General features: G+C 43.0%; 1 protein-coding gene across 1 annotated transcript in view; it reads left to right on the top strand.

Moving 5' to 3' along the window:
- KIAA1210 (KIAA1210 ortholog) overlaps window positions 1-9,013 on the top strand; it is an 85,475-nt gene extending 76,462 nt beyond the window's left edge. The window contains 5 exon segments of the mRNA XM_017873509.1: window positions 463-3,666; window positions 4,668-4,831; window positions 7,146-7,179; window positions 7,182-7,250; window positions 8,753-9,013. Coding sequence (XP_017728998.1) covers window positions 463-3,666; window positions 4,668-4,831; window positions 7,146-7,179; window positions 7,182-7,250; window positions 8,753-8,928 — 3,647 coding nt within the window. The 3' untranslated portion in view covers window positions 8,929-9,013.
- The last annotated feature ends 4,183 nt before the right edge of the window (window positions 9,014-13,196 follow it).

Below are 13,196 nucleotides of genomic sequence, written 5' to 3'. Positions count from 1 at the left end.
AAAAAAAAAAAAAAAAAAAAAAAAAAAAAAAGCAATACATGCACATGATATGAAATTTCAAGTAGTTCAGATAAATATTATGTAGAAAATAGAAATGCTAATTAGAAAGTAAAAAATTCCATTCCTCCTTCCCTAGTCAGTTTCCCCAAAGGTAGTCATTGTTACAGGTTCAAAATTTGCCTTCTGATGTGTCTCACACTGAATGGTGGACCAGACTATTGGTAAAAAGGTGATAAGCCAACCCTGGAATCAGTTTCTAGAACTAGGATTTCTCTTTGGCTTAAAAATGTCCAACTGCAGAAACCTAATAGTGACCAAGTTGCCCTCTGTCTTCCGAATAGCTACTTCCTCATACTAGGAAATTCAGTAGCAAATAGGTACCATTGGGCCAGGGCACAGTATTCTTATTTTAGGAAGTCAAAGTCACATGCATTTCTCCTTCCTTATTTCTGTTTGGTGCAGATTCCTCAAGCCAGGAACAGAACAACAATACTGAGATGTATGATAAGAAGACAACAGACCAGGCTCCAAACACTGATGCTTCTGAGAGTCAGAGCTATCCAATGTCAGCAGCATATGGAAGAAGACAGAGAAGAAAAGGAGCAAGTATTTCAGGATTGAGTGAGTGTGAATTCAAAGGAAGAAGCCTTAAACAATCCAGTGAAGGGTATGGCCTGGGCGATAGAGCTGGGTCTTCGCCTACCAATAAGACTGCCAGGAATGTCCCTTTCTCGCACTTGTCCTTGGAGAAGGACAACATGGAGCAGCCTACAACTCCACAACCAGAAACCACTACCCCTCAGGGGTTGCTTTCAGATAAAGATGACATGGGAAGGAGAAATGATGGCATAGATTTCGGATCCAGAAAAGCATCAGCAACACAGCCCATACCTGAAAACATGGACAATTCCATGGTCAGTGATCCACAACCATACCATGAAGATGTGGCTTCTGGAGCTGAGAAGACAGAAGCCAGAGCTTCTCTTTCACTGATGGTGGAAAGTCTTTCTACAACCCAAGAGGAAGCCATTCTCTCAGTAGCAGCAGAGGCTCAGGTGTCTATGCCTCCTTCTCATATCCAGTTAGAAGATAAAGAAGCTTTCAGCTTTGATTCATCAAAGGCCCAATCCAAAATGGAGTCAGCCCAGGATGTTCAAACTATCTGCAAAGAAAAGCCTTCTGGAAATGTTCACCAGGCCTTTACAGCAAGTGTTTTGGGTATGACAAGTACTACAGCCAAAGGAGATGTTTATGCCAAGACTCTGCCTCCCAGAAACCTTTTTCAGTCCTCAAGGAAGCCTGATGCTGAAGAAGTCTCCTCAGATTCAGAGAATATTCTTGAGGAGGGGGATGGTTCTGAAGAACTGGCTCATGGTCACTCTTCCCAGTCCTTGGGGAAGTTTGAAGATAAACAGGAAGTCTTCTCAGAATCAAAAAGTTTTGTTGAGGACTTGAGCAGCTCTGAGGAGGAGCTGGACCCCAGATGCCCCTCCCAGGCTTTAGAAGAGCCTGAAGATGAAGAAGTCTTCACAGAATCAAGCAGTTATGTTGAAAAGTACAACAGTTCTGAGGATTGCAGCAGCTCAGAGGAAGACCTGCCTCTCAGACACCCTGCTCAGGCCTTGGGAAAGCCCAAAGACCAACAAGAAGTCTCCTCTGCTTCAAATAATACTCCTGAAGAGCAGAATGCTTCTACACAGCAGCAGCCTTCCAGATGCCCTTCTCAGCCCATTATGAGTCCTACTGTTCAGCAACAAGTCCCCACCAGTTCAGTGGGCACTTCTGTAAAACAGAGTGGTTCTGTGGAGCCAATCCCTCCAAGGCACCCTTTCCAGCCATGGGTGAACCCTAAAGTGGAGCAAGAAGTTTCCTCATCTCCAAAGAGCATGGCTGTTGAAGACAGCATTTCTATGAAGCTGCTGCCTCCTAAACTTCTTTGCCAGCCCTTGATGAATCCTAAAGTTCAACAAGACATGTTCTCAGGTTCAGAGGACGTTGCTGTTGAGAGAGTCATTTCTGTGGAGCCACTACTCCCCAGATATTCTCCTCCGTCCTTGACAGATCCTCAAATCCAGCAAATCTCAGAAAGCACAGCTGTTGAGGAAGGCACTTATGTGGAGTCGCTGCCTCCCAGATGCCTTTCCCAGCCCTCGGAGAGGCCTAAGTTCCTAGACTCAATGAGTACTTCTGCAGAATGCAGCAGTCCTGTGGCACCAACACCTTCCAAATACACTTCCCAGCCATGGGTGACCCCTAAATTTGAGGAACTGTATCAACTCTCTGCACATCCAGAAAGCACTACTGTTGAAGAGGACATTTCTAAGGAGCAGCTGCTTCCCAGATATCTTTCCTGGTTTAGCGTGGGAAATAAAGTCCAGCAACTGTCCTCAAATTTCGAGAGGGCTGCTGTTGAGGCAGGCATTTCTGGGAGCCCATTGCCTCCCCAATACGCTACCCAGTTCTTAAAGAGGTCTAAAGTTCGGGAAATGACCTCACGTCTAGAGAAAATGGCTGTTGAAGGCATTTCTAAGAAATCACGGATTCCCAGGCGTCCAACCCAGTCGTTTGTGAAATTTATGGCCCAGCAAATCTTTTCAGAGAGCTCTGCTCTTAAGAGGGGCAGTGAAGTGGCACCTCTGCCTCCCAATCTTCCTTCCAAATTTTTGTCGAAGCCTAAAATCAAGCACCAAGTTTTCTCAGATTCAGGGAGTGCTAATCCTAAGGGAGGCATTTCTTCAAAGATGCTACCTATGAAGCACCCTTTACAGCCCTTGGGGAGGCCTGAAGACCCACAGAAAGTTTTCTCATATTCAGAGAGAGCTCCTGGGAAGTGCAGCAGTTTTAAAGAGCAGCTGTCTCCCAGACAGCTTTCCCAGGGCTTGAGGAAACCTGAGTATGAGCAAAAAGTCTCCTCTGTTTCTGCCAGCTCTCCTAAAGAGTGGAGGAATTCTAAAAAGCAGCTGCCTCCCAAACATTCTTCCCAAGCCTCAGATAGGTCTAAATTCCAGCCACAGATGTCATCAAAGGGCCCAGCGAATGTACCTGTAAAGCAGAGCAGCGGTGAGAAGCACCTGCCTCCAAGTAGCCCTTTCCAGCAACAGGTTCATTCAAGTTCTGTGAATGCTGCTGCTAGGCGATCTATTTTTGAGAGCAATTCTGACAACTGGTTCCTACGAAGAGATCAAGCTTTTGCAAAGAAAACCAATAAATTCAGCCAAGGTTCCAAACACCCCATAAAGAGCATCCTGGCCCCTGCTACCAAACCTGGGAAGCTCACCACTGCCCCTGCCGGGCAAACATCCACTTCTGGGGGCATTTGCTCTAAGAAAGAAGATCTTGAGAGTGGTGATAGTAATAATAACGAGCATGCAAACCTATCCAACCAGGATGATGTTGAAAAGCTTTTTGGAGTTCGACTGAAAAGAGCCCCTTCCTCACAGAAGTATAAGAGTGAGAAACAAGATAACTTCAACCAGCTTGCTTCAGTGCTCTCAGGCCCAATTTCATCCTCTGTAGGCAGGGGGCATAAAATCACAACAAGCACTTTCCAGGGGCTCCTGCATGTTGCAGGGAACCTCACCAAAATATCTAACGTTGCAGAGAAGCAACAGAGCAGGCCCAAATCTGAAAGCATGGCCAAGAAGCAACCTGCTTGCAAGATCCCAGGTAAGGCTTTTATCTCTCCAGATGGCAAGTAGATATCAAGTGGAAAGAAAAACTGGAAATCAAATCCTTGAATGGGCATTAAAGTCTATTCTAGCCTTGCTTACTGAATTGTGGCTTTGACAGGGCTGGCTTATGGGTTTGGGAGCAAAATAGTGCCCCATTCTAGATTTAATAGATTTGGAGGTAGTTAATTTTGAGTCTTCCCTTTCCCAATAGGGTCCCCCTCTGGACATCCATCTACATTCCACAGTAGACACATGACCATCTCCCTATTCCCTCTTCCTCACCCTCTGCACACCTTACATTTGGATGGAATTTTATGCTTTTCTCAAAATACGTTTACATGCATTAAGCCCCTCCCTAACACCATGTGGATTTTTAAAGCCAACTCAATAGTAGAACATTATATTCAGTCTCTCAGCCTGAAATCTTAATTTGCCATAAATGTGTCTTCGCTCACCTGAAATATCTAAGAATTTAGAGCTAGGCGATCTTTTGTGCACTAATGTTTCCCAAAACCTTTGGACCTTCACACTCCATCCTTGGGAAAGTCTTTTATATTCCTGTAACCACACTTATGTAACCACACACTTGTACGAGGGACTATTAAGTAACAAATACTCTTAAGATTTTTCTAGGAGTTAGAGGAATGGCATCAATGGCCTGAGCCTCTGGCATCCTTGGATTTTCCCAGCCCACCCCTGGCAAGCGTTATCCTACCCTGATTTGCAGATGGGACGAGGGATGGACAAAGGAAGGGTCCAGTAAAGGGACAGGATGCCCACTTTTAAGTACAGCTCCTTTACTACCCAAGGAATTCCTGCCTTGCCAAGTTGTAGGGAGGGCCCAAAAAAGGGGGGGCTTCTCTGGTTGATATCTGTTTATTTTCCTTTGGCAATTAACAAGGGTCCCATTTGGGATATTATTGTGGGTAAGCCCCAGCCAGGCTCAAGACCCTGCCTGCCTTGCTTCAGTTCTAACTCCTTTCATTTCTTTCTCAGGAAAGCCTGATGGTCAACAGTCAGATTATGCTGTCTCAGAGCCAGTTTGGATAACTATGGCAAAGCAGAAGCAGAGGAGTTTCAAGGCCCACATTCCTATGAAAGAGCTGAAAACTAAGAGCAGAGCTGGAGCCAATGCTGAGCCTAAGGAGCCTAAATATGGGGTAGGACCTGGGGTAGCCAAGAAAACACTCCAAAAAGGTTGCTGGAATCACTGATTAGGCTTCTATTGGGAACTTTGCGGACATGCAGCACCCCCTCTCTTTGGGAGCATTAATCAAGGCAGAAGGAGTCTTTAGGGAAAGACTTGCTTTGCATTTATACAAATGTGCTCTGCTTTTATGCTCTTAAAGGGTTTGTGCAGGCCAGGTGCGGTGGCTCATGCTTATAATCCCAGCACTCTGGGAGGCCAAGGTAGGTGGATTCCTTGAGCTCAGGAGTTCAAGACCAGCTTGAGCAACATGCTGAAACTCCATCTTTACTAAAAATACAAAAACATAGCTGGGTGTGGTGGCATGCACTGACATTCCCAGCTACTGAGGTGGGAGGCTGAGGTAGGAGGATCGCTTGAGTCCAGGCATGGAGGCTGTAGTGAGTCAAGATCACGCCACTACACTCTAGCCTGGGTGACAGAGTGAGACCCTTTCTCAAAAGTGCATGTGCGTGTGGGGGGGTGTTGTGTAAAGTCATGAATATAGAGAGAATCTACAAAATAAATTCTGCCCTCAATATTCTAAAGCAAGGTTCCACAAAATTGGTTGAGAAATAAGGAGTAAGTCATTTTATTTAATTTTTAATTTTTTATTACCATAAAAAAGGAAATGTTTTATTTCCCTAAAAAAAGTTTGGGGGGAACAGGTGGTATTTGTTTACATGAGTAAGTTATTTGATGGTGATTTGTGAGATTTTGGTGCACTGTAACCCAATTCATAGTATTTTATCCCTCACCGCCTTCTCACCCTTTCCTTCAGAGTCCCCAAAGTCCATTGTAACATTCTTATGCCTTTGCATCCTCATAGCTTAAAAAAATACCTAAAGGTAATAACTGGGGTAAGAGTTGAGTGATTACCTTTACAGATATTTTATGCCTATCTATCTATCTATCTATCTATCTATCTATCTATCTATCTACATGTTTATAAATGGAATCAAACTATAAATACTGGTTTTTTTTCATTTAACATTTTATTTCTGGGCACTTTTCCGTATCAGTACAAAACAAGCTCCCTTTCTGTGTTTGATGTTTGGATTTCTACATATTGATTTGGTTTGGTGTGGCACCTACCTGTAAGTTATAAAATGTGATGTGGTAAACTAGGCTAACTACCACATGTGGATAAGAGCTGATGGGATGATGCCTTTCTCCTCTTATCAAACCTGCAGAAAACTGACTCAAGGAAACATACCAGATTCACATATCAAGAGATATGTCTAAGCTGCTATACTTTTAAGTGCTTACTAAATTTGTTGAAGGACCATGCGAGGACCTGTGTAACTCTTTGCTTTAAAGGTCTTTTCTTTTTCATCGTTAGTATTTACACGGGGGCAGGATCACACAGGGGTAAAGTCCACCTTTATTAAAACCCTTTTTTTTTTTTTTTTTTGAGACAGGTTCTCATTCTGTCGTCCTGGCTGGAGTGCAGTGGCGCAATCACAGCTTACTGCAGTGTCAACCTCCCAGGCTCAATTATCCTTCCCCTTCATCCCCGCCGTAGTAGCTGCAACTATAGGCACTATAGGTGTATGCCACCATGCCCAGCTAATTTTTAATTTTTTTGTAAAGATGGGTCTCACTATGTTGCCCAGGCTGGTCTTGAACTCCTGGGCTCAAGAGATCCTCCTGCCTGAGCCTCACAAAGTGTTGGGATTATAGGCCACTGCTCTCAGCCTGATTAAAGCTTTTGTCAGGAGGGATACATTAGTGTATATAAACTCACTAATTTAGACCAATTATGAAGAGGTTAATTTGAAAAGAATAAACTGCAGAATTTTGGAAAGACCTACAGGTATATTACTTTCTAATGTGAGAAATGCTTCAAGTCATATGTCAGCTAGTTTTGAAAAGTAGAAATCTTATGGAACTCACTTGAATGAATTGATCAGATTTGTTTGCAACTACCATGTTCTGTTAGCTTGCTGTTAAGTGTTGGTAAAGTGCTAAGGAAAAGGTTGTTCTCAAGTTCAATAATTCTCTTGTTAACCTGCTTTCACTATTTGTAAAATTAGACAGCTCTTTCTTTTTGGTCTGAAAGGTGGTAAACTTGAGCCAGCTTAGGTTTTGTGAACCTAAATTTTAAGCCAAAAGTCTCAATGCTATTTCTCTCCTTTTCTATCTATATATCTCTAATCTTTCCTTTTGGATACTGTTAAACTCATAGTACCCAGGACAGGGCTTGCACTCTATGGTTCTCTGAATAAGCAATCTGCCATTTTAATGTCAGAACTTACAAGCTTTCTGTTTTCATTTTTGTATTAAAGGGAGCTGGCCCTGAAAATGAAAACCAACCTAAAAGATTTTCACTTCCAGTGTCCATAAACAGGAGAAGAGAGCACAGATGAAGCCACCTAAGCCTACAAAATCAGGTAAAAGCATACATCCTGACCTCTTGGAAAACAGCCCCGGCAAAATGTAGTGAAACTTTTGCAATTTCAAGCTCAGGTAATACTGGTCTCTTATCTCCCAAGTCAGCTTAATGATTTCTCTTGTGGCTCTTTAATTAGATACAGCTTATTTTAGAAAAATCTAATTATTTTGACTAATACAAGTCCAGTATATAACTTTCAGAGGGTCTTCCAGTCTTTTGCCTCATCAAAGAAGCTGTCTAGGCACAAAACTGTGGTCACTCACTGAAACATCCTTCTGGTTGGGTATGCAAGAGGAAAGTACCAAGTCACTTTCCAGTTCATAGCAAAGAGGTGTTCTCTCACTTTCTACATCTCCAATGAAACTGTTGAAAATAATTCACTCTAAGGCCCAATGATATTCAATTGTTTTTAATTATTTAGAAGGCTTGTTTAAACCTCTCTGTATTCTGAGCAGGGATGTGTAAGTGGTGAGGAAATGTTGACAGCTGAGAGGAATACTCTACTGGGACATAACAAAATGTGATCTCACCAGAAAGAGTTGTGTGCTAGAGAGAATTTTTTCAGCAGGAGCAGGGGAGTGGAGGATGGATTTATATTGAACCATCTTTGTCCTCTCCCTTAATCCCACTCATGAAGAAATTAGACCAGGAATTCAGGAACCCATTTTCTGGCCATGAAATAGCAGCAGTTGACTTGCTCACAGCTTTTAATGGCCTCATGGGCACTATACTCCTGTCAAGTGAATCACAACTGTCACTGTGCATCAGAATCACCTGGTGAGTTTTTAAAAAAATTACAGATGGTCCTGGCTCCATCCTTAGAGATTCTAATTCATTTGCTTCAGGAAACAGCACGGGCATTGGCATTTTTAAAAGAGCCCTAGGTGATTCTAATGTGTAGCCAGGATTGAGAACCACTGGTTGAGTCTAAGTCACTAAGTCAATTGACGATAAGCAGGATGAGGGAGGGAGTCGAATTAGGAGTAGGGAGGTAGTCTGCTTGACTGGGGTAGTTGGGTTGGTGCGATATTATTTACCATCAACTTTTACTGGGTGCATCTATTGAGTCATCAATCAATTCATTTCACATGAAATCATGGATTGGCAAACACAAATAACATTACCTTATTTGAAATTTTAGAAACTAAGCAGATACAATATGTTTCCCTCTGGTCTTAGTTCAAAGATGTAAGACAATCCAGTAATAACCACCCAAAGATTGGCAGTTATAGGCATAGGTATTACCTCCCAGGCCTTCCCATGCCCAGGGCCCTGTGGCCATAGCCATGTTGATTTTACACCTTTGACATATCACACATGGCATCACACAGGCCCTAAATTTTAGAAGTCTGGCACCAAAGGGAGAAGGGTTTAGAAAGCACTAGAGCAGGGGGATCAGAGGAAGCCTGAAAGGAGGAAACATTTTGGCATTCCATAAGCAACATACCCCAATATCTCTGGGACTCCTTATTGCTTGTGTGTTATTTGCTGTGGTTCCAGTTGGATTTGAAGCTCAGAAGATACTGCAAGTGCCTGCCATGGAAAAAGAAACCAAACGATCTTCAATTCTCCCAGCCAAGTTCCAGAAGCCAGTTGAGCCAGTTGAGCCTGTCTGGTTTTCCCTGGCCAGGAAGAAAGCCAAAGCATGGAGCTACATGGCAGAGATGATGCAATAAAGAGCTCTTGTGTGAAGCATCAGCATTTTTTTAAAAAATTTTTATTTTTTTGAGATGGAGTCTCGCTGTGTTACCCAGACTGGAATGCAGTGGCACGATCTCCGCTCACTGCAAGCTCCGCCTCCTGGGTTCACGCCATTCTCCTGCCTCAGCCTCCCCAGTAGCTGGGACTACAGGCACTCGCCATCATGCCCGGCTAATTTTGTTTTCGCATTTTTAGTAGAGACGGGGTTTCACCATGTTGGCCAGGATGGTCTCGATCTCCTGACCTCGTAATCCTCCCGCCTCGGCCTCCCAAAGTGCTGGGATTACAGGCGTGAGCCACCACGCCTGGCCAAGCATCAGCATTTTAAATGATAATTGCTAATAGCTGTATTAATTCTATGTAGTGATCTTTTTACTGTGACCACTTTTATTAAGCAAAATAAGTATTAAGCAAAATAAGAATTTATTAAGCAAAATAAGAATTTATTAAGCAAAGTAGCCTTAGAAATGTGAATTAAAACATAATTATTTGAATGAAATAAATGCCATGAATGCTTAACCTTCCATATAGCCACTGCCAGCACCCAGAAACCCAGCATTTCCTCTATTAAAACTATGGAAAACATTTGCACTGCTGTAGAATTGCGAAGTCTTTAACTTTGGAATGGAAACATTCAGATGATTTGACCCAAAGATTGGCCTTTAGGTTTTATGAGCCTAGATAGATGCTGCAATTATTTGGTTGTTGTTCCAAACTTTGCAAAGACTCCTAAAAGAGGTGGTGGAAGTGAAAATTCTGGGTCTCCAAGAAAATTTCTGCACAGCCTATCACCGCTTGACACATCTTCCCTGTGTCCCTGGGGGCCCCTGATGCTTTCTCCTTGGGTGATAGTAACACGCAGAGCACTTACACAAAACTCCCTCTTTGGACATGCCTCACGTCGACCTGTCACAGGCCTGGCTGTAGCGAGCACCTCCCTATGATGCAGAATGCTTCTTGGGAATTATCTTACTCCTCTGGATAGTTAGTCCATCAGCGTTTTGCTTCTTGTCCCAATACTACCGTGACCCTCTCTGATCACACAGAAATCACTATCACATATATCCTGTTAAGCACTGAAGACCCTATTGAAATTAGAGTTCTACAGATGCCAAAAGCTGTACTTTCCATCAGGCTTATGGCAAGCTTACTGCCTCAATGCACATCTGGGGCCACTGGAACCCCTTCCTCTCTGGTTCCAGCCTTAAGGTGGAGAACTCCATGTAGCTTCTTGTCCTTTTCCCTCAGCTATCTTTGCTTCACAAGGTTTTAGTCCAAAGCAAGAGTGCAATCCCAAAGCCACTGAGAAATGAACTTTCTGCTACCTGGAAGCGTTAAGTGGGTAAATCAGCTTTTCCCCACCCTCATTCCTAGGGGCACACACCTCAAAAGTTACTAGGCTGGAGAGACACTACCTTCCAGTGACCCACTCATCTCCCAGCCACGGAGAAGAGGGAAGACCAAAAAGGGAGAGTGAGAAAGAGAATGAGAGGGATGGTCAGCTATGAGGGGTGGGGCAAGTAGCCCAGCAAATGTTGATGCCTCCCTTCCCATCTTGCCACACAGTCTTTTCTTTTGTAGCACAGCCTCCGTTAAGAACTCCTCGGCTAAGGATGAAGATGTAGGCACCTTTACCCCAGAGCCAGTTCCTTAATTGGCTGGCTTTCTGAAATGCAGACCACCCTAGAATCTCATTTAGGTTCACTAGAAGTTAGTTAAATCTTCCTTTCTATGTCTTTCCCTTCATTCCATCCCCCAAACCCACCAAACACTAAGGGAGAGCTCCCTTTGGATGTCTGGGCAGTAAACCTAGCTCATTTTTCTAGGAGACCCAGAAGTGACTTCTCAGTATAGTTGTCACTGTGCCTGCCTCTGTTACACTGTGCTGCTTTGCTTAAACAGAAATGAAGACCTGGACATCTGACTGTGCCTTTATATTCTGAGTGGGGTGCTGCCCCATGCAAAAAAATCCAGAGAGGTAGTGAGGTGTCGGAGCTAAACACTTGGTGCTGGGTTTTGCTGATGCTGGTATAATGTGACACAGTACAATTACATGCTAAATGTTGCATTTTCTCTATATAACATCTATTTTTCCTGATACCGTGCCTTTGCCATTTTGATAATGCTATTTTGATTGAGTGAATTTTATTTCCTTTGTATTCCCATAGTGAACAATATATTAAGGTAGATGCCCTTTATCTGGGTACTCCTGGTAGATTAGCTGTTATACCTCCCTTCCCTTTTTCACAGTCAACCTGTATTCAGTTATTCTCACTCTGAGAACTCTCCAATAACAATTTCTTTTCCACAATTAACAACACAGCTGTTACACCTCCCTTCCTTTTTTTCACAGTGAACCTGTATTCAGTTATTCTCACTCTGAGAACTCTCCAATAACAATTTCTTTTCCACAATTAACAACACAGCTGTTATACCTCTCTTCCTTTTTTTCACAGTGAACCTGTATTCAGTTATTCTCACTCTGAGAACTCTCCAATAACAATTTCTTTTCCACAGTTAACAACAAAGCTGTTTTAAATGAAGAGATTAAGTTCTTTTTAAATGCCTAAAGGCACATTCTGACAAGTTTTCTACTTCTTTAGCTTTTTTGATTTATGATATATGCAAAGCAAATAAATTTAATAAAGCCTATTCTGTAGTCCATCTCTGTCTGTGACATGGGACGGGAAATCAAATAGGATATTGACAACTCAGAGCTGAAGGTTGTCAGAGAAGTAAAATGTTCTTAAGAGGTGGTGCTAAGAGTAAAGGGAGTCCACGCAGGTGTGCCTGACCAAGCTGATGGCTTTCAGGTGCGCACTGATAGTTGGTATGGGGGAGAAGGGCCACTGAAGAGGTTTTGGGTTTGAACACCTGGAGAATAAAGAGGGGGTGTGGTGGTGGGGGGGAGCAGAAGAGACAAGGTGATTGGTGGTTGCACTCTAGCCTGCGTCAGGGACAAAGTCCAAGTCCTATAGCAAGATGGGCTACTGGAACAAGCACTTTTCAGAAGCAAGGGGCCCTACTGTGTTCAGGTAACAAAGTGGCATGGAGGGAGAAAGGGAAAGGACTTATAGGCCAGATATTGAGCCTGGTTCATATGTAACATGTTCAGGGTTTAGAACAAGAGTTTAACTTGGGATCCATATCCCATATGTCTAAATATTTGAAATATTTAAATAAACAAATACAGCATGTTTTATTTAATGGTTTATCTCCTTACATGACAAATGTACGTTCATAATGACCTCAAAGGCCAGGTTGGGTTCTAGAATTCTCAGCCTCCTGTAAGTTCTGCCCCAGTGATGTGGGAAGGACTACTCCCCTTCCCCTTCTCACTTTAGAAATATTTCAGACCTACACAAAATTGTAGAAAACATTACTATAAACATCCATGCATCTACTATTCAGCTTAAGAAATGTAACATTACAAATATAGTTGATGCCTGCTGTGGAGCCTTCTCCACTAGAATGCCCCTCCCTTTCTTTCCCTGAGAGGTAACTACCATCTCAAATGTGCTTGTCTTTCTGTATGCTACACTTGTATGCATCTCTTACATGCACACCTTTTAGTCTCTCTGTATGTACCCACAATCAATATATGGTGATCATTTGCATGTTTTCTTAGAAGTCATATACATGGTATCATGTTTGTATCCTTTTGGACCCGACTTTTCCTTTATGCATTTTCCCCTAGGCCTCAGCCCCTGTGAATTCTAGTCTCCTCCCCAGCCCATCCCTTGCTGTCCCTTTCAGTTTACCTGAAACAGCCCGGAGCCAGTGAATTAACCCTGGCTCTACAGGAGGTGCTGAACTTCTTCCTCTGTTGCCTGAAACCAGTGGTTCTCAAACCTTAGTGTTCATCAGAAGCCCCTGGGGGGGGCTTGTTAAAACACAGATTGCTGACTCCACCCTAGATTTTCAGATTCCGTAGGTCTTGGGTGGAGTCTGAGAATTCCCAGGTAATGCTGATGACACTGCTTGGGGGCCAAACTTTGAGAACCACTGCTCCAAATCAAAGTCTGGGCCCAAGCTCAGCAATACCATGTGGCTTCTAGGCAACCTGGGTCATCCACGAAGTTTTCTTCAAAACCGTGCTCTAGAGCAGTATTGCCCAATAGACATATAATGTGATCTACATGGGTAATTCTAAATGTTCTAGTAGCCACATTAGAAAATAAAAAGAAACCAACAAAAACTTTAATATTTCATTTTAATTCAAGTATTATCATCTCAACATGTA

This window comes from Rhinopithecus bieti, unplaced genomic scaffold (genome assembly GCF_001698545.2).
Source record: "Rhinopithecus bieti isolate Rb0 unplaced genomic scaffold, ASM169854v2 scaffold_8300, whole genome shotgun sequence".
Lineage (NCBI taxonomy): Eukaryota > Metazoa > Chordata > Mammalia > Primates > Cercopithecidae > Rhinopithecus > Rhinopithecus bieti.
This window is presented reverse-complemented; position numbering and strand designations above follow the sequence as displayed.